Raw genomic sequence first — 26,244 nt, 5'->3', positions numbered from 1 at the left:
CAAATTAAGTTTGGCAGTATAAAAGGGGATTATCTTTGACATTCATTCCATTCCAAAATCAAAACAAAATCAAGAACAAAATCACGCAATGTCAAAGCATTGGAGCAAACGTCACTTTCAGCCACTTCGCTGGCAACCAGTAAGTCCTAGTTGTACAAAAATAACATTACGAAAGCTCTGCAGAAATACTCAGGCTATCCGGAAAGCTGAAAATGCTAAAAATCCAACGGATACAAGATTGCTGTCAACAATTCAAAAATAGGGAATTTCCTATGCAATAACCTTGGGAGGACCGTTTTTCTTCACCCACACCATTAGTTACTAAGTAGATCAGGTGAGTATTAATGTGGTCTCTAGCTTCCGATCCGTCCTTATCCCATTCTGATTCAGTACACAGTGTGTGTAGAGTCTGAAAATGTATTTAGTTTGTGATTGTGCCGTTGTCATGGATTGTTTTTAGTTCGGCGAGACTCAAAACAAGTTAGTTAATTGTGGGGATCACTCGGTTGACATCGACTTACGCTTGGGAAGATTTACTGAGCGTGTGAAGATGCGGTAAATGTAGCTTACTGCTGATCCAACACATTAAAAGCAGTTATACTCCGTAACTCTGACACTTCGTGTTGATCGATTTCAGAAATACATTCCGCAACTATGATCCACTCATTCAGTTGTTCATTGTGAAAAGCAGCTTTTCCACGCAAGTAGCGTCATATCTTCAACCACATGACCAAAACAGCACCTTAATCTTTACAACACCCATGTTGTTGTTTTTTGCACTCGTACGTATCAACGTTGCATGCTGAGACACTTTGTAAAAAGGGTGTATTGAACATCCGTGCAATCATTCTATCCAAAACGTCACTGGACATATTTACATTGATTGATTTCACTCTCAGAAACAAAATTTATTCAAATTTCAAAATACGAGGAGATGTTGGTCGATTTTTATCTATGACACCTCCGCCCTCACCATTGTAAATCCAGCAAGATGGGGAAAAGACCGAAGCCTCGTTGTGGTAACCGGAGTAGCAGTCTGTCAAATGTTGCGTGGTGATTGTAAACAGTGGATCTCGGCCACGCTGGAAGTTTTCAAGTGTCGTCTGAGCTGTCGTCCAATTCCGCGCATCAAAAAGAAGAAAACTGACTCAGTGTAGGTTATCTGAAGATAAATATCGAAGCGGCGACACACAGTTTATGTTTGGTAAAGAAGATGGCAATGATTCCAAACTACGAACAGCTTGTTTTCTCACCGCCTCCATGTGAAATATTAAAGATTGTTTCGGAGAAGGAAAATGAAATTTGTGAATATGATGACGGGTTGGAAGCTCGTTTTGAGGGAGATAAGTGTGCGTGGCTTTCTGACAGAAAAAAACTGACTTTACCGCCAGAATTGTGTTCGAAACTGGGATGTTCCGCGGAGGAAATGTCATTTGTGACAGGTGGTGTTCAACAATATTTGAACAGACATCAGAAATTCACTAAAACGATGGACAACAGCAGCTGTTTTCAAGTCGATGCTCAACCAAACTGTGCTCAACCTCGTCGATTAAACTCACCAACAAATTTCAGTTCACTGCCTGTAAGTATTAAGTAGTATTACCAAAAGAAATCTGAATAAATTACATATAGAAACAATAATGGTTCGAATTATAATCTTCATAAAATCATGATGTACATGTATATATATATATTTATGTTTTTGTAAAGCACAGAATGCACATGTTTTCCCATTGTCTGTTCTTTAAAAGGATACTTTGGCTAATGAAGAGAAAATTATGCTGGTATAATGTGACATTTAATTTTGATTGTTGTTTAAAGACCTATGGTCACTCTAGTATGTCTTTACTTACTGGTTAAGTGTAATGGTTGGTGGGTTTATAAAATTGGTCAGAGGAGTGTCCAGATTAAATTACTGACCTTTGGCAGGTACCTGGTAAATCTTCTTGAACTCTTGTGTTGCAACAGCTTTGGCAGGATCTGAGTTATTCATTCTCTTAAATCATTGGCCTGATATCAGAATTACAATAATATATCACAATAATCATTATATCTTTAGCTTTATTTAAGTAAAATCTAAATTAAGACTTTTAATATTAAAAAGGCTTTCAACCTCTTAATTCAGCAGTTGTAGTCTAGGATGATCCTTTTGTTAGTCAGTGAGCCCCTTCTCAGTTTTTCATTGTGAAAAGCTATAGTTCGCGTATCTTCAATGAATTGATGTCACTCTACCCTGGACAGCAAGCTGAGCTTTAAAATTCTCCTTAATTCTTGTGATTGTCAGGTGGTTCTAAGGGATCAGTGTAAAATTGTAAAAGAAACAATTACAACCAGCATTGACGCTGTTGATATACGCCATCAAGTTTCTGTCAAACTCATGCATGAAGTCATTTTCTGAAGATCTGAACTACATGTATTATCTATATCGATACTGTTTATCCTGATGATCATTGTGATAAAGTAGCCCACCAAAGGGAGTTGAGAATATGGGCCACAGAAATAGCAGCTGAAAGTTGTATATGTAAATACGCATATGTACAATGCAGACATTGTTTGTAAGTATAAGGACATTTTAAGCTTAAACCTATATATTCAAGACATTAATAGGTGGAGCACGGATAAATCTATGAAACTTATTGACTTTCTGTTGATATGGGCAAAATGACCGTGAAATAGACCATTCGAGATCATGAACCTTTCTAAGTGATCCTGCGGTACCAAGACATGTAATCTTAACAGAGGTGGTAGGTACATTTCTATTTTAGAATGTGAAATAGACATGTTCATTTTTTCTTTTTCAGGTGTATGTAAAGCTACACATTTTCTCTTTCCTGGATGCTCAGGACCTGTGTCGTTTGTCACTGGTGAACAGGGAATGGTTGTCATTAACCAGTGATAGTGTTCTGTGGAACAATCTACTAGAGCAAGATATGGTCACGTGGTCAGTGATTGGTCACATGACCAACCCAGCAGTGTACAGAGAAGTGGATTCTGATTGGTCAGATAAGGAAATGTAAGAATTTACAAAGAGTGAACTCCTTTTTCTGCTGTTTTAATGGAGTTAATTTAGCTATGACAGATAAGTGAGTATGGATAAAGTTACAGTAAATATAAAATTGTTGATCTACTATGTTTTTGGTAACATTAACAGTTTTGAAGTTCAGCTGAACTCTGTTGTAGAACACATTCTAGAATTTGTTCCATTTGCTGATGCTAAAGGCTATTAAATGGATTGGAATATTACACTGTCTTTCTTATTTAAGAAGACTGCGCACCAACTACTTAACATAAATGCCTTAATATTTCCAAGGTAACTATAAAACATTTCTAACAGTCAGATTGGTGTTTTAGTGTTTCTGTTGGTATATATTGTTTGAGGTGTTTGAGCGTTAAAATAAAATACATCATTTCTCTGTTCTGTGTTTTAGCTATCTACAATGTTGCCCAAAGATGAGAAAGTTGATGAGACAAGAAAACTTTGCCTTTATGAACATCTCCACCATGCTGCGTGCATTCCTTCCCAAAAAAGTTCCCAAGATTGCCATGTTTGGCCCTGGTTTAGAGTCTAGCACCAGTGGGATAGTGAGGAAAATTCTATATGAGAAGAACAACTTATTCGACATCAAACAACTCTTTCCAGGACAGTTTGAAGGTAAGATGAGATTTATGTTTGTCATTGATCAATTTCACTGTTCAAAATTTGGGTAAAGTGAATGAAGGCTAATATGTTTTAGAAGCTAGAGAGTAGAGGATTTTACGGAAAATATTGTGGAAATTACACGTAAAGTACATCAGTAAGTGATTTAGAATGTGAAATTTGTTGAATGCCAGCTGTGTTATTTAAAATTATCTTCAGTCATTACATCAGGTGGAAATTCAGCCTCTAGATATTGGTGTATCCTTCCTGCCTGACTTGAACTGGTATCAATTAGAATCACCCAACCTTTGGATATTTGATCGGGCCAGAGAAACATTTCAAAACTGCAACAATTTAATATGCATGTTTCCAGAATTGATGTTGCAACAACATAGCAATGTTGTTTTTTTTTTTGCAATGTGATGTCGCTATCGACACTTTCGGACAAATTTACCAATTTTAACATGTGGTTATGGTGGAATATAGAACATAGAAAACGGGTTGAACTGGTTTAGATTTATCTTCTGAGTTATATTCATGGTTGGGTTAGGTATCAAATTTTGCAACAAAATGAATACTGCCATGTTAAAGTATACAGGCAAGTAACCCTACCGTTCCGAAAACAGAGACGTCATTTTGAAGTATTTGTTCACTCTGTTGTTGTAAAGATGTACACATATATCAGTAAATGCATATTGCTTTGAGGCATGGCTATATGGTATTTTGCCTCCTTTTCATCATTGTCTCGAACCTAAGGCATAACTTTCATGTGACAGTTCAGATAGTGTACGTCATTTTTCTTCCTGTTAGGTGTTGGCTCTGGAATGACGCTTCAGATGAGATCTGGCCTGAAGTTTGATCTCACTGTGCTGTATTCGGCCACAAGGATGGAGAGAGAAAACGGAGGCATCAATCGCATGCAGCGCAGTAGGTTGGTTCAACGAAACCTACATCAGATGGAGGAGGGCCAGAGCGAGGCTGCGGGATATGAGCTAACACAGGCTGTGCGCGACCTCTGCCGGACCCTGGATGCATTTATCTATGTTGTAGATGCAACAGTGGAGTCATTTCCAGGTGTGATATTTAATGCTTTATGGTATTGAGAGACTTCTTTTGGAACAGATTCTGTTTTAAGGGGACGTTATCTTGACTGCTCCATTTATTTGTATAATGTTACTGAGTTTAAGGAATAAACTGTCAGATCAGAGCAGTGCATCTGAAAATACATAACAAATAACTCCAACAGGTTTTAAGTCCAATGCTGAAACCCAAAAAGTTACAGGTAAAGTTAAGGAAAAATACAAACAATATGGGGCCTCCGTGGCTCGGTTGGTTAGTGCGCTAGCACAGCGTAACGACCAGGAGCCTCTCACCAATGCAGTTGCTGTGGGTTCAAGTACAGCTCATGCTGGCTTCCTCTCTGGCCATATGTGGGAAGATCTGCCACCAACCTGCGGATGGTCATGGGTTTTCCCCCAGGCTGTGTCCGGTTTCCACCCACCATAGTGCTGGCCACCGTTGTATAAGTGAAACATTCTTGAGTACAGCGTAAAACACCAATTAAATAAATAAATAAATAAACAAACAATATCTAGTGAGTATATATGTTAGGTACATACATGTAGGCCAGGGAAGCCTATGCTCCAAAATATACAAGCTAAGCAGCATTAGCCGCAGAGCCCCAGATTGTCTGCATATTAGCTATCAGGCCCTATAATGAAGATGATTTATCTTCCATCATATGAAATTGTAAAAATTGGTCGCTCATTGATGATAGGTCAGAAGAAAAGAATAGATTCCTAAATGTTTTGAGGAATAATCCACATGTTACCTGTTTTTTTTTTTCTTCAGAAAATGTGAATAATACCGAGCTATGTGCCATGGTGAATGAGCGCTGGTCAGCCACTCATGTTCCCGTGTTGGTATTGTCCTGTGTGAGAAACGCTTCCATCCAACGTACGCCCTGCGTAAAAGTCGTTGACCAATTACAGCTGAGCAGACTCGACAAGCCTTGGCAAGTGAGTATGGTACTTAAAGTGTTAAAATTATCTGCTAGCCTTAAGTCATTATACATGTAAGGGTATTTGAAAGTAAGTCATTGACAGCTTCTCAGCGATGCCTGACCACTCACAGGTATGTGTGACGTCAACTCAATAGGTCGTGCTTGGATATAGGTCAAGTCCCTTCGTCAAACATGCGTTCTTGATGTAAGAGGTTATACTGAATAATATTGGTCGAAGACAAAGCAAAAGTTTTGTGAAATTCCATTACTCTGGTAATGACATGCATATGACCAAATCATAAGGATTAAAACTTTTCGTCCAAAAATTGTTGCTTTTTCTGAGTTTTTTTATTTTTTATTTTTTTGTTATATACTGACACAACCATGTGTAGATTACACACACTATAAAGAAACTGAAGTCTATACTGTGTTTTAATATGACTGTTTTCTCTGCATTCACAGGCACATGACGTTGATGTGGACACACTAGATGGCGTTGTTGATGGTGTGCACTGGCTAATAGAGCAGTCCCATAGACGGTGATTCTGTGTAGTCCACATAAGGTGTTCTGATGGTGTGCCACAGATGGGTCTACCTGAAGGGTTGAGAATGTCAGTGAGCACACATAACACAGGAAAAGCTGTATACGTGCTGATATGGATGTAGACTTGCTGGATGGCAGTTCTTTGACTTGTTCACTCAAACTTGCCTCCCTGAAGTCTTGAGAATGTCAGCAAGGACACATTGCCTAAGACTGGCCGTATCAACTGGGAATGTGATAGAAATGCTGAATCAAGGTTTAGGCATGTAGCCTAGAATGGGCTCTACTGGCATTATGTATGTATGAATGGGGCTTAATGTGGTACTTACTTTAAGCATTTGCTCCTTCATTTGACGACCAGGAGTCATTAGGTGTGTGTACATAGACTGTGTCTTCTTGTAAGAGGACGAGTCCATGCCGCTAAAATGCTGCCAAGACTGAAGTATCATGGCGAAGACACCAGACGTGACACCCCACCCAGTCACATTGTACTGACACCGAGCAACCAGTCCTTGCTCTAACCTCTCAGCGCTGAACGCCAAGCGATGCAGCAACAAGTCTTTAGCATGACCTGATCCGGGTTTGATCCTGAGTCTCCTGACTTTGATACGGGCGCCCTAACCACTAAGCCCCAGAAGCAATCTACTAGCATTACATTTTTTTTGTTGCATTTAAAAGTCAAAGATGTGCTACATTTAGGGTAGTTTATTAGGGTACTCTAGTGAAAAACAGCCATTTGGATTAAGGCATACAATATGGTGGTGTGATCAGCAGTTGTAACTGAATATTTCATGACTATAATGGGACACAACTCATGTTCTTTAAGATAAGTGCATATTCATGATTGTAGCCTAATGCTCAGATCCACATGGACTCCTCCATTCAGCATAATACACTGACAATACTGGGCTGTCTGTAAACCTTAACACAGGTGTACCTTAGTATTTATTTGAAGATTGTTGTTCAGTTAGTGGGTTTAACGAGCACTCTTATATGCCACCAGGGGGCCTCCGTGTCTCAGCTGAATAGTGTGCTAGCGCAGCGTCATTGACCCAGGAGTCTCTCACCAATGCGGTCGCTATGAGTTCAAGTCCAGCTCATGCTGGCTTCCTCTCCAGTCGTACGTGGGAAGGTCTGCCAGCAACCTGTGGATGGTTGTAGTTTTCCCCTGGGCTCTGCCCGGTTTCCACCCACCATAATGCTGGCCACCGTCGTATAAGTGAAATATTCTTGAGTACAGCGTAAAACACCAATCAAATAAATAAATATTTGCCACCATATCCCATGAATAATGATGGGTATTAAAAATGAATGTTCGACCCCGGAACTTATTAATGGATGTATTGTAAGTACACGTATTTACAAAATGAGCTTTATTTTCTACATTTGTCATATTTTTGCTACTTTATTAAATATGTGAACTGAACGCTCTTGTTTCTGAGTTTCTCAATTAAATAGTATACATGGTATTATCTTTGCCTTGCACAACCCCAGATTTTCAGGTCATATGTTCTAATTGGTGAAGTTGTGGTTTCTTATTCAAGATTATTTCAGGACTGTTGTGCATCGGTTGATGAAACATTGGCACACTTTTACACTTGCAAATCTCCCTCTCCCAGATGTGAGAGAATTATAAACATTGCCTTCATAGAACACTGGTAGATCGCCTGCTTGAGCAGTTCGTTAAACTGCATAATGTTCAAGTGAGGTGATACATTCACACTTTGACCTTAAACCAAAATAATATTGAATCAGGCTGTCAAAAACAGATATTATTCTCTAATTATACAGCATTAAGATCTTGCCATTAAATCAACATGAAAGGTCAAGAGTATTATCCTGTCACAAATATGACCGTTAATCATATATGCATGCATACAGATTGCAGAGCAGTGACTTTGTGTGGTATAGAGTTTCTAATAGTTGGAATGGTAAATGATGTCATTGTGAGAAGCGGTCTTTGATATGCAAAATGCATTCAACATTTCATGTACAATGGTCGGCAGTTACAAACCTGTGAATGGCTGAGCAAATGTTGAGCCTTGGTAGTACAAAAAAACTTCCTTGTGCGGAGTTAGAGCACCAACTCACTGGACTGGTCTCTGATGCGGACTGGTCTCCGCCAACACTTACACTTTTCCTCATCTCAAAGTTCCTCTCCATACTTCGTACAGGCCAGCCAAAACCTTTTTCTTACCCGGCTTTCCATCAGCCTAACAACACTTGCTTTAGAAATCCGGAATCTGACTTACCGTTAAGCTGAGTTTTAACTGTAAATACTTTGATCCCCAATTGAGCGAGTATATCCAATTTGGAATCACAGTGTAAAACAGTATGATTGCAGTTGTGTTCACGTTGTCGAAACTAGCTATTTTTAAAAGAGAAAAGCTAAGTTAGCTGTATGATGGGAATGACTGATGCCATTTTATTCAAATGCAGTCTACCGATGTGTAGAAATCAATTAAACAAATGGTGTGAGGTGGGAGTTTGGACAATGTATGAAAACAATGCAACCCGCTTTCACCCAGCATCTTGTTTTCATTGAAATCTTTTCTCATACATGATATAACCATACACCATTCCTACACAAACCCATTTTTTGAGAACGTAAGCTTTGTTGGGCACTACTGACAATTTCCTTCAGCATGTGGCTGCTGATTATCTCTGCTACAACATCAACATACGTCACTTTAGGACCGGCAAAATGCATTCAGTCTTCAGAAAGTGAACTCAGATATACATGAAAATCAGTTTTAGTTTTCACAATTTATGAAAACGTAAGCTTTGTTGGGCACTACTGACAATTTCCTTCAGCATGTGGCTGCTGATTATCTCTGCTACAACATCAACATACGTCACTTTAGGACCGGCAAAATGCATTCAGTCTTCAGAAAGTGAACTCAGATATACATGAAAATCAGTTTTAGTTTTCACAATTTATGAAAACGTAAGCTTTGTTGGGCACTACTGACAATTTCCTTCAGCATGTGGCTGCTGATTATCTCTGCTACAACATCAACATACGTCACTTTAGGACCGGCAAAATGGATTCAGTTTTCAGAAAGTTAACTCAGATATACATGTAAATCAGTTTTAGTTTTTACAATTTATGAAAATGTAAGCTTTGCTGGCCACTACTGACAATTTCCTTCAGCATGTGGCTGCTGATTATTTCTCCTACGACATTAACATACGTCACTTTAGGACAGGCAAAATGGATTCAGTTTTCAGAAAGTTAACTCAGGTATACATGTAAATCAGTTTTAGTTTTTACAATTTATGAAAACGTAAGCTTTGCTGGCCACTACTGACAATTTCCTTCAGCATGTGGCTGCTGATTATCTTTGCTACAACATCAACATACGTCACTTTAGGACCGGCAAAATGGATTCAGTTTTCAGAAAGTTAACTCAGATATACAAGTAAATCAGTTTTAGTTTTTACAATTTATGAAAATGTAAGCTTTGCTGGCCACTACTGACAATTTCCTTCAGCATGTGGCTGCTGATTATCTCTGCTACAACATCAACATACGTCACTTTAGGACAGGCAAAATGGATTCAGTTTTCAGAAAGTAAGCCCAGATATACAAGTAAATCAGTTTTATTTCCTGATATCTGATATCGCAAATTATCTCCCCTATACTGTATATTTGTGTATACATAGTTAAAGGATACCTGAAAAGGCACTACACTATGGTTTACAGGGAAATTAAGAAATTTATGTCCCCCAAAAATATTTCAATTTTGAGGGATATTTTAAATCTCTTAATAACCCTTTTATTTTAACCATATATTTTCCATCAGTGGCGGAAATTTTCAGAAATTATGTCATTACCCTCCAACTCCCCACGAGTTGGCAGTTATCAATAATGACGTTACCACTTGAGGCTATTTCATTTCTTGACTGAACATGGGGCCTTAGGAAATGCATAATTCAAAAACATTTTTACGAAATCAAGAAGAAAGTTGAAAGCTTTTCTATGCTTTTAAATTATTATGCTGGGAGAACCTAAAACAAACCATTTCAAATATCCTTTAATTTTAATGGGAAAACTCTGAATTTTGACACTTTCTTAGTCAGATAATATTGGTGAGTTGTCACAAATGTGAAAGGAAAAACAATTTCTATAACAATGTTCAAAGCGCTGAAATATGATGCAAAAGATACCAGACACAGTGTTCCACTCAAAATACAATATAGGCTGACCCATTCAAGCACTGTCCCATTTTCTCATGCAGCACTTTCTAGAAGTGATATTGTATACTGTCTAACACGGCCACCCTGCCAGAAAGTGGATTATATTCTCACATAATGGCCGTATCACATCCAGGTTTGATATAAATCGTACACAAAATCAGTTCCAGAAATTGCTTCATGAGAATAGCCTTTAACACTTGTAAATATTGAGCATTCAAGTATTTCCGAGAAAAGAGCCATGTGCATGCATAAAAACAAGAGTGTAATCAATCCAGTAATTGCACCTCAGACTTACAGTACGCGATAGCTGATTACAGCAGGCAATAGCTGATTACAGTAGGCAATAGCTGATTTGCTGCATGTCAAATACGTAGGTAGGCCTAGAAGACTTGATGTATGGTTTTTGATGTTATCAACAAAAAAAGGTCAAAACATCTGCAGACTTTTCCAACGGTAAAAATGTACCACTCAGTTCATCTCTACATGACAAAAGTTAAAATCTTCAGCTTAGTGCCTGATGTGTCAGACTGGAGTTTTCAGTGACAGATACAGCACATCATTGACATATTTGGTCTCTGGGCTAATCCTCTTCAGAAGCTGTGCTATAGTGCTGGCCATCTGTTCTGTGCTCATACTAATCTTCTTGGACTTGAATTTGGACAGCAAGTCTTTGGTTGTCATGGGTTTCCTTGTCAGGTAGCGCCGTATTGCATCCTCTGTGATGCCCTCACTGTAGAAGAAAAGGTAACTACATGTATTACACCTGACTGGTCTTGTATGCTCAACTTAAAGACTACTTGACGGTTGTTGTGGTAAAGTATAGGCATATGCTTCGCCAATGTGGGGTCACAATATGTATTTATTTATTTGATTGGTGTTTTACGCCGTACTCAAGAATATTTCACTGATACGACAGTAGCCAGCATTATGGTGGGTGGAAACCGGACAGAGCCCAGGGGAAACCCACAACCATCCGCAGGTTGCTGGCAGACCTTCCCACGTACGGCCAGAGAGGAAGCCAGCATGAGCTGGACTCACAGCGACCGGATTGGTGAGACACTGCTGGGTCATCACGCTGTGCTGGCGCGCTAACCAACTGAGCCAGGGAGGCCCGTGGGGTCACAAAGTTACATACAAATTAGAACAGCAGAATACTATGTCGGAATCAATGAATCTCAGGTCAGTGCTGAGGTTCAGTGCGGTGAATTTATCCTGTGCCTGCCCCTTTGACCAGTCAAAGCTATAAGCGCCCTCCGGCGATCAAACCAGCCAGCTGGCATGTACATGTATGCAAAGAACTTCTATCAACAAGAGTGGAAAGGTCTGTCAGCAACCGGCGGATGGTTGTGGGTTTCTCCCGGGCTCTGCACGGTTTCCTTCCACCATAATGCTGGCTGCCGTCGTATAAGTCAAATATTCTTGAGTACGGCGTACAACACCAATCAAATACATAAATAAATCTGTCAACGAGAGAATATGACACAGCCGGGGGAGATAACCTAATAACGTTAGCACTGTGAACTAGAAGATAAAGATGCCATATCATGCAGTATTCAGCTGTGTGAATAAACAGCTCCATTTGGCTATGTGAATGTGAATATTTGGCTGTTAATGTGAATATCTGGCAGTGGTAGATTCTGACTGTGTGAACACCTGGCCGTACCAAAAGACCGACTTACCTTGTGAAACCTTGTGATGAGTTGACAGGGCTCTCTGTCCGTGAACGTTTGGCTGAACCAGAGTCATTCTCTAGTTTTCGCTTCCGCGCACCTGAAAGCCAAGCAAAAAGCTTTCATTCTTTATTCATTACTATAAATGCTTCAATCAACAACAATACTCAATACTGATGTGGCTAACATCAGCTATCCCTGTGTGCAATGTTACACACTGACGAACACTGAAATTGACATTCGCAACAAAAACACAAATCTCTGTTGCCCTTAAATTAATATCCAGGAAATATTTTAACTATTTTAAAGAGATGCTTTTATTCTGGGCAAGTTCGAGACTGTAACCACACTGATCAGGGTAGATCAGCTACGGCCAAATTAGTCCTTAACTTTTGAAAAAAAGAAAAATAATCATAATAATGAATGTAATATATTTGGTATATACGCTTTTCCGGCATTGATTTAATAATGTGATTGCATTTTAATGTTTGTTCTCAAGAGTACTGATAGCAGTGAGGTTTATCTGAGGAGCAGACTGGAAAGTTTTGCACTTTGCCTGTGCATTTCACCATTATCAAACAAAAAACGCAGCTTGACAAGAACTAAATATATGCAGCTCACTTGTTTGTGACATCCCTATTACTAGTAAATGCCCCTTGCAGATGTGTAACTATGGTTTATGCTGTACTTACTCAACTTATCCTCCTTCTCTAAGGTGTTTGGTGTGGCAGATCTTGATGAGGGTTTATCCCCTTTCTTCTTATCTCCACCATTCTTCTTCTGGAGGAGACAAAACAAAACGAACTTACTTCTGGACAAGGTACTCAAGATTATGAGACAACTACCATCAGTTGTGTGGGACAAAAAGACCCACTATTTACTAGGACGCTTTTCGACAAATAACGAATCAAACAGGCTGCATACTGTAGGCCATCAATCCACACATGAGGAAAGAACCATATTTATAGGTTACTGGATTGCATGGTCCTGTATGGACTCGTCCTGGGCGCCGGAAAGCGACTCGCAAATTCGTCCAGGACTCGTCCATACAGGACTATACAATCCAATAACCTATAAATATTCCTGCTGGATGCTCAAATCTTGAGCAGACTTGTGCGAGTAGTTTTACCCATTAGGTTACATACACGCCTCTTCGTCACTGAAGTACTCTTGGTAGGAGACACACCTACTTACCATGTTATAAGTGAAGCCTGCTATATGAAGTTTGATGATAGCCTGTGACTTACACATTTATTAATCTATTTGCATGGTGTTTTATGCCGTACTCAAGAATATTTCACTTATACGACGGCGGCCAGCATTATGGTGGGAGGAAACCGGGCACAGCGCGAGGTAAAGTGACATAGATAATCCAGAAACATAGTATGATGCTGGAGGTTAACTGTATGCCAAATCAACACAATATCATGGTTTTCATTGAATATGTACATGATAACTAAGCTTAAGGGTGTAAAGAATCAGAGAAAATCTGAGGGTTTTCTTCTTGGAAACATTTGAAGGTGTATACAGATGTATGCAACAACTGTGACAATATGTAAAATTCAAACATATGAATACTAGTTTAGATGAATAATACTCTGGATAGGCACTACAAGTTAGTTCTTGAGACGCATCAAGAAATAAACATCACGTCACTGTCAAAGTGTCAATACACTAAATGTACTTCCCATCCACTCTATTCTGTGACGGGGCCTCCGTGTCTCAGTTGGTTAGCGCGCTGGCGCAGCGTAATAACCCAGGAGTCTTTCACCAATGCGGTCGCTGTGAGTTCAAGTCCAGCTCATCTCCGGCCGTACGTGAAAAGGTCCGTCAACAACCTGTGGATGGTCGTGGGTTTCCCCCGGGCTCTGCCCGGTTTCCACCCACCATAATGCTGACCGCCGTCATATAAGTGAAATATTCTTGAGTACGGCGTAAAACACCAATCAAATAAATAAATAAATACTACCCTGTGACACCCATAAGGTAAATATGGCTTTGATGCCTCTGAATTTGATACATGCACCTCTGATATTGGGCACCTGTGAAGTTGTGCATCTGTGAGCTGGAGAGCCTCTGCTTCAAAGGTTTAGAACTTCAGTATTGTTAGTCTACTGTAACACAATATTACCTGCATAAACAGAGCTGATGATATGCTCTCATCCTTCTCAATATCGGACTCACTGTCTGATGAGGAGTTACTGCTGTCACTGTTTGAGGCTGAAATCAATGATTTATTTACTTATTTCATTGTTGTTTTTTCAGTTTTATGGGTAGAGGAAACCGGAGTGCCCAAGGTAAACAATCAACCTTTGGCAATAACTAACTTTCCAATGTGTGACATACAGATATGTGAATTTACTCTGTCAGAGACAAGTGGTCTTTCTCAAATATTAGACTGTGTAAACAAACTCCCTGTCCAAGGCCAGTTTTTCACCAGCACCTGTGTCCTAGCAACTGAAAGGAGAGTACTATAAACCTAATAAAAAAATAGATTTGCACACCACACTAGTAGAAGACAAGTGGTCTTCAACAAGCGTTAGACTGCACAAGTGTTTACATGTACAACTGCTTACTGTCACCAAGACCCCACTATTGTTTACATCTACAACCGCTTACTGTCACCAAGACCCCACTAGTGTTTACATCTACAACCGCTTACTGTCACCAAGACTTCACTAGTGTTTACATCTACAACCGCTTACTGTCACCAAGACCCCACTAGTGCTTACATCTACAACCGCTTACTGTCACCAAGACCCCATTAGTGTTTACATCTACAACCGCTTACTGTCACCAAGACCCCCGCTAGTGTTTACTTCTACAACCGCTTACTGTCACCAAGACCCCACTAGTGTTTACATCTACAACCACTTACTGTCACCAAGACCCCACTAATACTGAAGCCCCTGTCCATGGTCAGGATTGAACTTGCATTTTGTATGTCCTAATGACGGGAAAGGCAACTACCTTAACTACTTGGCCACAACACAGTACCTAAAATGATTGAGGGACACATGATTTTTTGCTTGATTCAATCAATGACTCCTAGATATAGTGCTTCACAGACTGCTTGACTACTGGACAGTTTGATTACAGTAAATGATGTAAAAGGTATTTTCAGGTTCGTTTGCAAGGCAGGCTGGTCGCTTACTGGAAAAATGTAAGTTTTCGTCACCAGAACTCCATGTTAAATCGCCATTTTTTGGAGAGGACTTTAAGGTCATTTACTGTAGTTGGTTAGCTTAGTTTATACATATGAATTGTGTTTGAACACAGATGATTACTTAACTTCAGCAAAACCACTTGGGAATGGAGAAAACCAGGCCCTTTTGGACCATGACAGTGCATCCAAAAAAAAAACAAAAAAAAAAATTTTTTTTAACAAACAGTCACAAACCACTCATTAGCAAGATCTGGATTTGACACATCTGTTGTAGACAACTAGTTTGTTCTGGCACAGGCAGTTTATACAATGAAGGCATTTCATTTCATACAAATCTCACCATTTCCCTCTTCTTTGGGCTTTTCTTCAGCTGTCTCCTCATTCTCATTCTCTTTCGTTTCCTCTTCACTCTCTTCCTCAGAGTCTATCAATTTTCTAAGTCCTCGTTCCTCATCCACTCCCTTCTCCTCATATTTGTCTGCTTTGTCCCGGTCCTCCAAGTCTGACAGGCTACTGAAAACCAGAAACAGACAAACTAGAGAAACAAGAGTTTTTGAACCTCAAGATGCACTTGTCAATGCAGAAAGAATAACAGAGGGGTATTTATGGAAACACACCTCTTTCAGGCTTTTAAATGAAGACTTCTTCAAATATAGTGTTGACATGAAAAGCTATTACAACACAAAAAGGAGCACTTTAAATTTTAAAGCAGTGTGTTTTCGGTGGTAGCTTCAGCATTTCTTAGCCTGTATGTTCCATGCAACATAGTCAACCATTTTGGCAAAACTTTCTTTCAACAGGTTCAGAGAACGTTTCACAAAATTAGCCGATTAATGCGCTACTAAACTATAGATTATAAAAGACAAAATGGCAAAAAGGGCTTCCGAGGTTAGAGTGCCAGAGCGGCGCTATGACCCAAGAGCTTCTCACCAATGCGGTCACTAGGAGTTCAAGTCCAGCTCATGCTGGCTCCTTGCAGATGGTTGTGGGTTTCTCCCAGGCCCTGCTCGGTTTTCTCCCACTATAACGTTTGCCCCCATTGTATCAGTGAATTATTCTTCAGAAGCATGTAAAACACCAATCAAATAAATAACAATGATTGTTTATGCAATATTCCATGAATTTCCTTCCGACACGTTCAAAGATCACCTCTGCAAAACATCAGAAATACATGAACATGTATAGCTGTTACAAAATGGGGACAGACAGACAGACAGGGCCACAACAATACTAAAGGGTTGTAGAGTAAAAGGTACAAGATGTTTGAAAATGTAAAACAAACTGGATTATGACAAAGAGAAAGGAGAGCTGACAAGTTATTGAGAAGTCAAGTGGATAGGCACTATAGAAAGAGTGTAGAGATGCAGATTTCTCACCTTTCAGATCCGGTCATGTAATCCACCTCACGGTCATCAAAGTCCCCTTCATCGCTTTCCTCTATTGCCTCGTCATCAGAATTACTCTTGGCATTCTTCTTTTTCTTAACAGAATCTGGGCCACCTTTTTTTTTCTTTTTTTTCCCCTTGGATTCTGAAAATTGACAAGTATGGAAAAGGCTCATAAATCAATACGCTCGCAGAGAAAATTGTAAAATTGTATATATCTTAGAAGTTTGGAGAGCAAAATATAATTTGACCTTAACGACATGTTAAACTGCTCAATGATCAAGCCAATGTGTAAATATGAACTTGACTGGAGCTTGGTTGAAACTTTTTTGAGAGACAATATCACAGAATTGTCGATCTGATAGCTTTTGAGCTCCAACACAGCAAGGGATAAAAACATTGCTGTAAAAGACATTGCTGCACAGACAAACATGTCGACAAACTGATGTTCTAGTACAAATACCTTCATCTTCTTTTTCTTCTTTCTCTTCCTCATTTTCTTCATCATCCTCATCTGACAATGCCACCCAATCATCCATGTCAGTGAGTAACTGAAGAAATCAACCAATTCATTTGATGGCACTACATAATTTTCGAGGGGTTCCATGGCTCAGTTGGTTAGTGCGCTAGTGCAGTGTAATGACCCAGGAGCCTTTCACCAATGCGGTCGCTCTGAGTTCAAGTCCAGCTCATGCTGGCTTCCTCTCCAGTCGTACGTGAGAAGGTCTGTCAGAAACCTGCAGATGGTCATGGGTTTCCCCCAGGCTCTGCCCAGTTTCCACCCACCATAACGCTGGCCGCCGTCGTATAAGTGAAATATTCTTGAGTATGGCGTAAAACACCAATCAAATAAATAAATAAATAAATAAATAAACATCATTTTCACTGTACTAAAGACTTTATGTATTTCAGGTATAGCCTTGGGCAACTGTCAGGCAGGAGTTCATATGTCATATTTCTCGTAACTTTTTTTGTAAAAGGTGGCCATCACTGTACAGAGAGGGTAAAACTAATGCTTATAGTACAATATGTCCACAAAAAAGCTGTAGTGGATGGCATTAAGCGAGGGTTGCGTTACAACATCCAGATCTGACCGTATTAAATTTATTTTGTTCTTTTCTAATAGCTACATGTATTTTATTTTATATATAATGGTTGCCAATTTTCAGGGTGGAGGAAACCACAGTGCCCAGAAAAAAAAAAAACAACATTGGTAAGTTACTGCTGTATGACATTCATCCAACTGGTGGAAGGCAGGTGTTCTCCGGTAAATGTCACGAAAAACAACCCGGGACACCACTGTCTACCAACAATTGCCATCACAGCGCCAAAAGCAATCTAGAAATCTCGAACCTTCACCTCGTGTGACCTAGTGATTGAATTTGATTTATTTATTTGATTGGTGTTTTACGCCGTACTCAAGAATATTTCACTTATACGACGGCGGCCAGCATTATGGTGGGAGGAAACCGGGCAGAGCCCGGGGGAAACCCACGACCATCCGCAGGTTTAGTGATTGAAAGACAACCACCTTAACCAATCAATATGTTCCGCCTTAGAGCCTTCAACATTAGGATACGGCTAGCACGAAGTAAAGTTCTGAAATACTCTCAATATCAAGTAAATACGAAATAATTACTTACAAAATCTTTACTTTTTTTCTTGGATTTGTTTTGTACAATTTTTTCTGCTTCTTCCATCTCTACTTCCTTGTCGTCATTCTTTATCCTCTTCTTCAACATGACATTGAAGTAATTCATGATCCGGTCTCTCCTGTGCAAATAACAGGGACAATAATGATGGCAAATGAAGCATTAACCCTATTGCCGAAATGTAATGGCAAAAACATCAAGATTAATGTTTGGAGCTTGTTTATATTTCAGCTGGCAAAAATGTTACAGACCATGACCTAAGAACTATTGTTTAGGCTGAATTAAAGCCACTGTCTGTGGCTAATAGTACAAGAAGAAATACAGAGCCACAGAGATGCACAGGGCCTAGAATTAGGCTTGACTGTCAGGGAATAGACAACATCTGTTGTAACACAGGCACAGGCTCAGCTAAGACCAGGCAGTCTGGAAACAGAACACTGAGCAGTTTGATACGAAATCACCTCACTTTGTAAAAAAAAGTGCAGACATCAAATAAACTCATTTATCACACAAATCTATACATACATTGCACAACACAAGTTAATTTTCTCATATACATTGATGTTATAACACCAAACAGTCATTCAACAAAATCAACTCACTCATTATTCAAGTGCAGATATCATTACACCAAACCAACTCACTCATCACAACAACCAATATATCATAATTACTCAAAACAAATATTCCCGCCAAACCAGACGTCATAGTACCAAATCAACCCACTTATCTTACACATGATATATACTAGAAGAGTTTCAAGTCCAAAGTCATTAAAGGTACAAAAAACAGTCCTAGTGTATCATATGACTCACTGTGTGGCAGAGGCACAAATGAGACCCATTTCCTTTAGAAACAAAATGCTTAGCTCCTCAATATTTTCCATTGTTCTAAATTACTTTTTGTGACACTTTTTCCAGATGCCCATGTTTTAGCAAAATATAATTACAAATAGTTGCCTAACTGTCTATTACACAAAACAAACCGATGTTTATTTATTTATTTGATTGGTATTTTATGCCCTATATCAGGAATATTTTACGTATACCATGGCAGTCAACATTATGGTAGGAGGAAACCAGGCAGAGACCTTCCGCAGGTTGCTGACAGACCTTCTCACCTACGGCGAGAGAAAATCTCAGCACGAGGTGGACTTTGACTCCCAGCGACCGTACTGGTGAGAGGCTCCTGGGTCATTGCGCCGCGATGGCGTGCTAAACACCTCAGCCACACAGGATCAAGAAATCGCTGTTCAAACAAAACCAGACATCATCACATCAAACCATACATTACATAGACTGACAGAGGCATTACTTATGGATAACAACTCCTGGATTTATTGTGTTGGTGACGTTTCGATGTAGGTTCTTAAATCGTTATCAAACCATATATATGGTAGTTGTTATCCATAAGTAATGCCTCTGTCAATCTATACCATCCCAATTCCTAAATGCCTCTGAACAAAAACCAATCATTACAACTGGATAAAACAAACCAATGTTGACACATATACATTGTACATGTATTTATTACGTAACAGCACACCGGCTCTCACTTGCTGAACTCCTCTTCAGCCTCATCTGAATTGAGGTACTTGTACTTGATGACCGGTGTGAAGTTGTACCACTCTTCCACTGGTGCGGCCTCAAACGCTCCATCTGGGCACTGGGTGAAGATATAGTAAGACGTATTCTCCGATACAGTGCCCTCACGCACACCTTTGAGCCTAGGAGAGACAGAAATCACTTACATGTACTTTTGGATTTTATTAGCTCTTTCAAAATAGTAGATTCAAACCAGAACAGTTAACCCCAAGCTATCCACCATTTTTAATGTCTTTCAAGAACAAACGTTTACATTTACATTCAGTTTAAATTTTTGTAAATTGAATGAAAGGAAGCCTTGAGGGCTCACCTGGTGTTATAAATAAACTACAAAACTGACTAAAATAAAGTAACCTCATCAAATTCACCTTATTCAAATGAAATGGTTTTATTAGGTTATGTTCCCTTGTACATCAGCTGCTCTGCAGCCGTCATAAAACTACATCTGACTACCCCTTCTGTGACTGCATGACTTTTTTTACTCCCCGGGAAAGCAGTAAGGGAGGTTCAAGTTCAAACTCTTTTTTTGTTGAAGCTAGTCCTCCTGTATTATGTGACTTTCAAAAAATAGACAATCTTTGTAGACATGGCTTTACCAGCCACTTGTCTCACTGTGTTGCAGAGGCACAAATGAGACCACTTTCCTTTAGAAACTTCCCAACTTCACAAATATTCAGCTACTCTCCATCATCTGAGTACTCCAAATAACTTTTTGAGAAACTTTTTCCAGACACCCATGTTGTAGTAAATGTGATCTTACAATAGTTGCCTAACATTTTTGACAGGTCACATGATACAGTATGACTTTTTTTACCTTTAGTGGTAAAAAAGTTCGAACTCGAAACTCCCCGATTGTCACATCATGACTTCGCAAAAAAAGATAAAAATTTTACAATCCATGTGTGGTATATCTGCTTGACCTACTTGCAACAACAGTGAATATGATTGGTCAAATGCGTATTCTTGATTCGCAGTTCCAAAATGTATTTATTTATTTGATTGCAGTTTTATGCCACATTTAAGAAAATTTCACTTATACGACAGTGGCCAGCACTATGGTAGGAGGAATCCAGGCAGGGCTCAGGGGAAACCCACGACCATCCGCAGGTTGCCGGAGACCTTCCCTTGAATGAACGGTCTTTCAGCAACCTGCGGATGGTCGTGGGTTTCCCCCGGGCTATGGCCGTTTTCCACCCACCATAATGCTGGCTGCTGTCGTATAAGTGAAACATTCCTGAGTACGGCGTAAAACACCAATCAAATAAATAAATAAATTGAACGAATGGAGAGCAAGCCAGCATGACCTGGACCTGAACTCACAGAGATCACATTGGGGAGAGGCTCCTGTGGTAGGAGAGTTCGGAAAAATTGATCTAGAAGACTTTTAAGAACTTACTTCTTCGCCTGTTTCCCAGTCCCTATCTTCATTAGCCATGGCTGATTGTTTGGGTTATACTTTTTACGTATTATACCATATCTTCTTCTTCGAGCTTCTTCTTTCTGTTCCCTCCCAAATTCACTGCCAGCTCCAAACTTTGGCAGAGAGTCAATGTCATATGCAGATTTGTATTCTTTGAAATTATTTTCTCGTTCTAACTTAACTGGTGTCTACAAAGAAGAAATAACATTTAAACTGAAATTATTAAACACTTTGACATTTAAAAAATGAAAATGGTGTCTACGAAGAAGAAATAACATTCAAACTGAAATTATTAAAAACTTTGACATTTAAAAAATGAAGACATTCAATAAAAAGAAAAAAGATGTAAATTTTACAGTCATCATTAATAAACTGTATTTCACCTAAAAATTTTCATTAGAAATGTATATTTAAAGGCAAATAATATAAGGTCACAAAATATTACTTTTAGTGATAAAGCTCACGTTTTCTACAGATTCTAGGTCAATTACGGTATATAAATTTATCTTGACATTATCTGTAAAAGAAAAAAACTACTCACATAAGTTACCTTGAAACAGTTTATCTGCATTTACCTCACTGTTGTTCAATTAATAATACACTAATTGGAGGCACCCAAGTGAAGAACACTGTAAAATTTGAAACTACGAAATGGTCATGTTCAAACCGTAACAAATATTCAACAAATCAACAAGTTTGTTTGTCAATGTGTGTCGAAACTCAGTCACAAACCTCTCCCATCTTCTGAAAGTCTACATTCAGACTGGCAGCAAACTTCAGCATGCTCAGCTTTTTCTGTCTGTCTCTGTAGCATAAAACAGATTTATTTATTTATTGGTGTTTTACTCCGTACCCAAGAATATTTCACTTATACAACGGCGGCCAATATTATGGTGGGAGGAAACAGAGCTAAACCCATGACCATCCACAGGTTGCTACCAGACCTTCCCACTTACAGCCGGAGAGGAAGCCAGCATGAACTCACAGTGACTGCATTGGTGAGATACTCCTGGGTCATTACGCTGTGCTAGCGCGCTAACCAACTAAGCCACGTAGGCCCCTAATATAAAATAGAGCATTCATGTGCATTTCTGTTCAAGCCAAATCATTCCCATATTTTACAGTTAGTTACATCCTCAATGGTTTTATACATATCGGTGTTTTATACCATGATACTTAAGATCATTTCATTTACCATATGCTTCTACTGTATTATAAAGGCAGCAGCCAAGGCAGTGAGGTTTAATATACAGTATAATTTAATAGTGAAGGCCTACAGGCATTCTGTGTGTATCTCATCTTACCTGGGCACCCTGACAACAAACTCCTGGCTTGAGCCAGCTGAAGTCCCAGCCTAAAAATATGAAGAAAGTTACATGTACATTAATAATAAGGGTGTCCAGATCTTATCAGAAACCTGCCAATCTGTATTGCACTGTATATTTACTCCCTCATCACACATTACAGCAACCAACACGTCAAGGTAAAGTAGCAGCCCTCCGAACTGAGAATGAACATTAATAAAATCCTTTTGAAAAACTTATTTCTTATTTTGCTGTAAGACAATAGTGTTGGCTAGAATTTTACATTTCCCACTCCCAACCCAAGACTAATGCCTGAATTCATTATTTATTTGATTGGTGATTTACCCCTTACTCAAGAATATTTCACTTATACGACGGTGGCCAGCATTATGGTAGGAGGAAACCGGGCACAGCCCGGGGGAAACCCATGACCATCTGCAGGTTCTAATGCCTGAAAACAAAGCTTTTGCATTACTATACCTCTACAGCACCGTACCTTCATTTGTGGAGATTTCTAGCGATAACTATGCAAAATCATTCATTCAAACTGAAAATTACTTGTTTATTTCAGTGACATGGTTTTAGATATTCAGGTGGTATAAACAATAGAATTTTCATGGAACACGGGTAAGGTAGGTACCCTAGAGGATTACAGTATGGTACATTATGCAACATAATTTACGACTTCACATCAGTTTATTTATTTATTTATTTATTTGATTGGTGTTTTACGCCGTACTCAAGAATATTTCACTTCTATGAAGGCGGCCAGCATAATAGTGGGTGGAAACCGGGCAGAGCCCGCTGTCAGACTTTCCCACAAACAGCTGGAGAGGGAGCCAGCATGAGCTGGACTTGAACTCACAGCTACATCAGTTTATATGAAAAATGGAAACAGATCTGTAAGCTTTAATCCTCTGCTTTAGTTCGATTGCACTGACTGCTGGTTAAGGAATATTCAGTTGTATATACCCTTTTCAGGGATGTTCAATCTACAGTCAGAGATCAGTGCCCTTGTTTAATGGTAATTAACAGGCTCCAGCCTGAATAAGCTCTCCACTTACCTGTAGATGGTCAATTCCAAGTTGTAACATCTCCCTTTCCCATGACCACACACAATTTTGTATCAGCAATCCGGGCACCACAGTGTTTTTCAAGACAGTCGCCATTGTACTTAACGAATGAATGTAATTTTAGGAACATGCCCTTAATCTAACTTTTGTGGTTTTTCTTTTCTAAAAGTAATATTCTCTGACTGTAATAGTCTCTTGCATTATTTGTGCAATGTACTTTTCAATTTTTGGAATTGGGTTATTTACAGCATCATAACTTTGTAACTTTCTATCTAAAATAAAATCAACTATAAATTATGGAGTAAAGAATTTGACTGTTGGTGATGATTCAAATGTTCATGTGCCCTACTTTAAACATCAAGGCAAATAAAGGCTGTCTTAAATCACTGGCGACATAGCCTGAAGGCTGTTTAGCAAGATATGGATACTTTACTGGATTACTACTACAAAACTGTGTGTGGCGATGGGAAAAATGAAGTGGAGTGCTTATTTGGAATGCCACCTGTTCTTCACCATTTAAACAAGGGCGATTGTCTCTGACTGTAGATTGAGCAGCCATGAATATGGTGTATCCAAATATTCCTCAACCAACAGTCAGTGCACTCAGACTACTTTATCCCTAGTTGACTAATATCTGTACTGTCGCTCGCATAGTCATGGCTGGGTCCCATTCACCCCGAAAGGAAGCATCCTAACATTTCTGTAAACAGTTGATTGCTAAACTCCCTTATAACAGTTACTCCTTTACAATGCTTACGGTCTATACCGCCAGACGGATAAAATGCCAAGCTGTTGATCATCCCAAAATAAAATATCCATCCATATTTCATCAAGTTCAACTTCTCCACTCGCCTGAACTTTAACAAAGATCATCATATCCACCATCCAGGTTCCTGGGATATACGTGCAAATTGTTTGCAATCACGAGGCTCGGGAACCAGCAGCCATTTTGGGAACTTGGAATCAGGGAACACGTTGAGCTTGGTAAAATATGGATGGATGATCCACACCATGGGATTTTATTTGTCTGGCAGTCTAGAACCCTAGGCAATGAAAAGGAACAACTGGACAAGCTGGGGTAGACCAAAGTTAGGCTGAAAGTTCCTACTGTAACACCCAGCTTCGCTCATAGAGACTTCCACGTGGATAATTTCACTAAAAAAAACTGCTCGAACCCTACTTTATTTTCGCCATCCAGAGATTCCCTAAACTGCCAGAAATGTAATATGTCCAGGCCATCCAACTTCCACGCAGACAATTTCACTAAAAAAAAACCCTGCCAGAAGTTGAATTCCAAACATGGCAGACATTGATTTGAGTTGTCCAATTCAAAAGTTAAAATGGCTAGATTACTGTTGAAAGATGGTTTACCAATGCTGGCCTTGACATATTACATTCCCGGGCATTTTAGGGAATCCGTGAATAGCAAAAATAATACAGGGTTCAAGCTGCTTTTTGAGTGAAATTGTTTTCGTGGAAGTCTCTATCAGCGGAGATTTGGGCCAGGCTAGGGAGGCTTTGGCCGGGCTAGACTGGGGAGGTGAGTGATCAATGGTTTACGAAGCTTCTTACGAGGGGTGAATGGGATCCAGCCATGACTATGCAAGTGCCTGTAGTTCTAGAAAAAAACGACATGTAGTCGATCTATACTCTGAACATCAGAAATTGTTGAAAACAGACATCAATGTTTAATTTAATGGGGAACCGGCAAATTTTCCTCTCACAAAAGGTATCGCTAATGTGACACAGGCCTTGCATGTAACAAGTCCCCTGTTGCCCATTGCCAAACATGTTGCTGCGGTTTCATCTATGACATATTTGGCCTACCCACTGCGACGTTGCGCTGTTGAAGCTGCAGTGGAATATCGAGCGTCACTAGAATGACATAATACGTCCCACTTCGGACTTCTGCCCGTAACCCATTGATTTATTTATTGATTTATTTGATTGGTGTTTTACGCTGTACTCAAAAATATTTCACAAATACGACGGCGGCCAGCACTATGGTGCGAGGAAACCGAGCAGAGCCCGGCAGAAACCCACGACAATCCGCAGAATGTTGGCAGACCTTCCCAAGTACTGTCGGAGAGGAAACCAGCATGAGCTGGACTTTAACTCCCAGCGACCGCATTGGTGAAAGGCTCCTGGGTCATTACGCTGCGCTAACCAACTGAGCCAAGGAGCACCCCCCCTCCCCCCACTCCCCGTGTCCCATTGAACGAGGATAAATAATGTACCATAAGAGGATCAATATTCGATGCCTGGATTATTTGGTTTCAAACGAACCGTTGAACGTTGTAAATCCCAAACATTTTCTACGCAAGTAACTATTAATAAGGGAAACTTTATACGTCGAACATGCCATTTATCAGCCTTTGTATCCACCACATCAATACCTGACTTGTTGATGCCATCTTCTTCTGTCAGCTTCCGCGAAAAACGTAAATAAACATATTGATTGCTTTATCTTTAGCCGCTTTTAGTATCCAAACTTCAGTTTAGTTTTAACTTTAATTTTAGTTTATTGTTCTGCTTTTCCAATTATTTTTTAAATATGACAAAAATAATTATCATGGAAGGAGACAGACTA

The 26,244-nt window shown here is 39.5% G+C and overlaps 2 protein-coding genes across 3 annotated transcripts; one reads left to right on the top strand and one right to left on the bottom strand.

Moving 5' to 3' along the window:
- The first annotated feature begins 1,107 nt into the window (after nucleotides 1–1,107).
- LOC135471413 (F-box only protein 4-like) lies at nucleotides 1,108–7,450 on the top strand. The gene is made up of 6 exons (XM_064750642.1): nucleotides 1,108–1,582; nucleotides 2,802–3,013; nucleotides 3,429–3,652; nucleotides 4,448–4,711; nucleotides 5,489–5,655; nucleotides 6,102–7,450. The coding sequence occupies exons 1-6, from the start codon at nucleotides 1,214–1,216 to the stop codon at nucleotides 6,180–6,182; spliced, it is 1,317 nt and encodes a 438-aa protein (XP_064606712.1). The 5' UTR covers nucleotides 1,108–1,213; the 3' UTR covers nucleotides 6,183–7,450.
- A 2,948-nt stretch (nucleotides 7,451–10,398) lies between these two features.
- Nucleotides 10,399–26,085, bottom strand: LOC135470510 (general transcription factor IIF subunit 1-like). Of its 2 annotated transcripts, XM_064749493.1 has the most exons (13): nucleotides 26,051–26,085; nucleotides 22,582–22,631; nucleotides 22,010–22,082; nucleotides 21,254–21,465; nucleotides 19,809–19,979; nucleotides 18,245–18,374; nucleotides 17,065–17,152; nucleotides 16,593–16,746; nucleotides 15,557–15,729; nucleotides 14,182–14,270; nucleotides 12,743–12,830; nucleotides 12,060–12,150; nucleotides 10,399–11,110 (listed from the first exon to the last, which is right to left on the bottom strand). In XM_064749493.1, exons 1-13 carry the CDS (start codon nucleotides 26,066–26,068, stop codon nucleotides 10,903–10,905), a joined length of 1,545 nt encoding a protein of 514 aa, XP_064605563.1. In that variant the 5' UTR covers nucleotides 26,069–26,085; the 3' UTR covers nucleotides 10,399–10,902. The 2 variants fall into 2 exon arrangements, with proteins under 2 accessions (XP_064605563.1, XP_064605564.1); XM_064749494.1 differs by lacking the exons at nucleotides 22,010–22,082; nucleotides 22,582–22,631; nucleotides 26,051–26,085 and adding an exon at nucleotides 21,819–22,003.
- Nucleotides 26,086–26,244: the final 159 nt, after the last annotated feature.

Source organism: Liolophura sinensis, chromosome 7 (genome assembly GCF_032854445.1).
Source record: "Liolophura sinensis isolate JHLJ2023 chromosome 7, CUHK_Ljap_v2, whole genome shotgun sequence".
Taxonomy (NCBI): Eukaryota; Metazoa; Mollusca; class Polyplacophora; order Chitonida; family Chitonidae; genus Liolophura; species Liolophura sinensis.
This window is presented reverse-complemented; position numbering and strand designations above follow the sequence as displayed.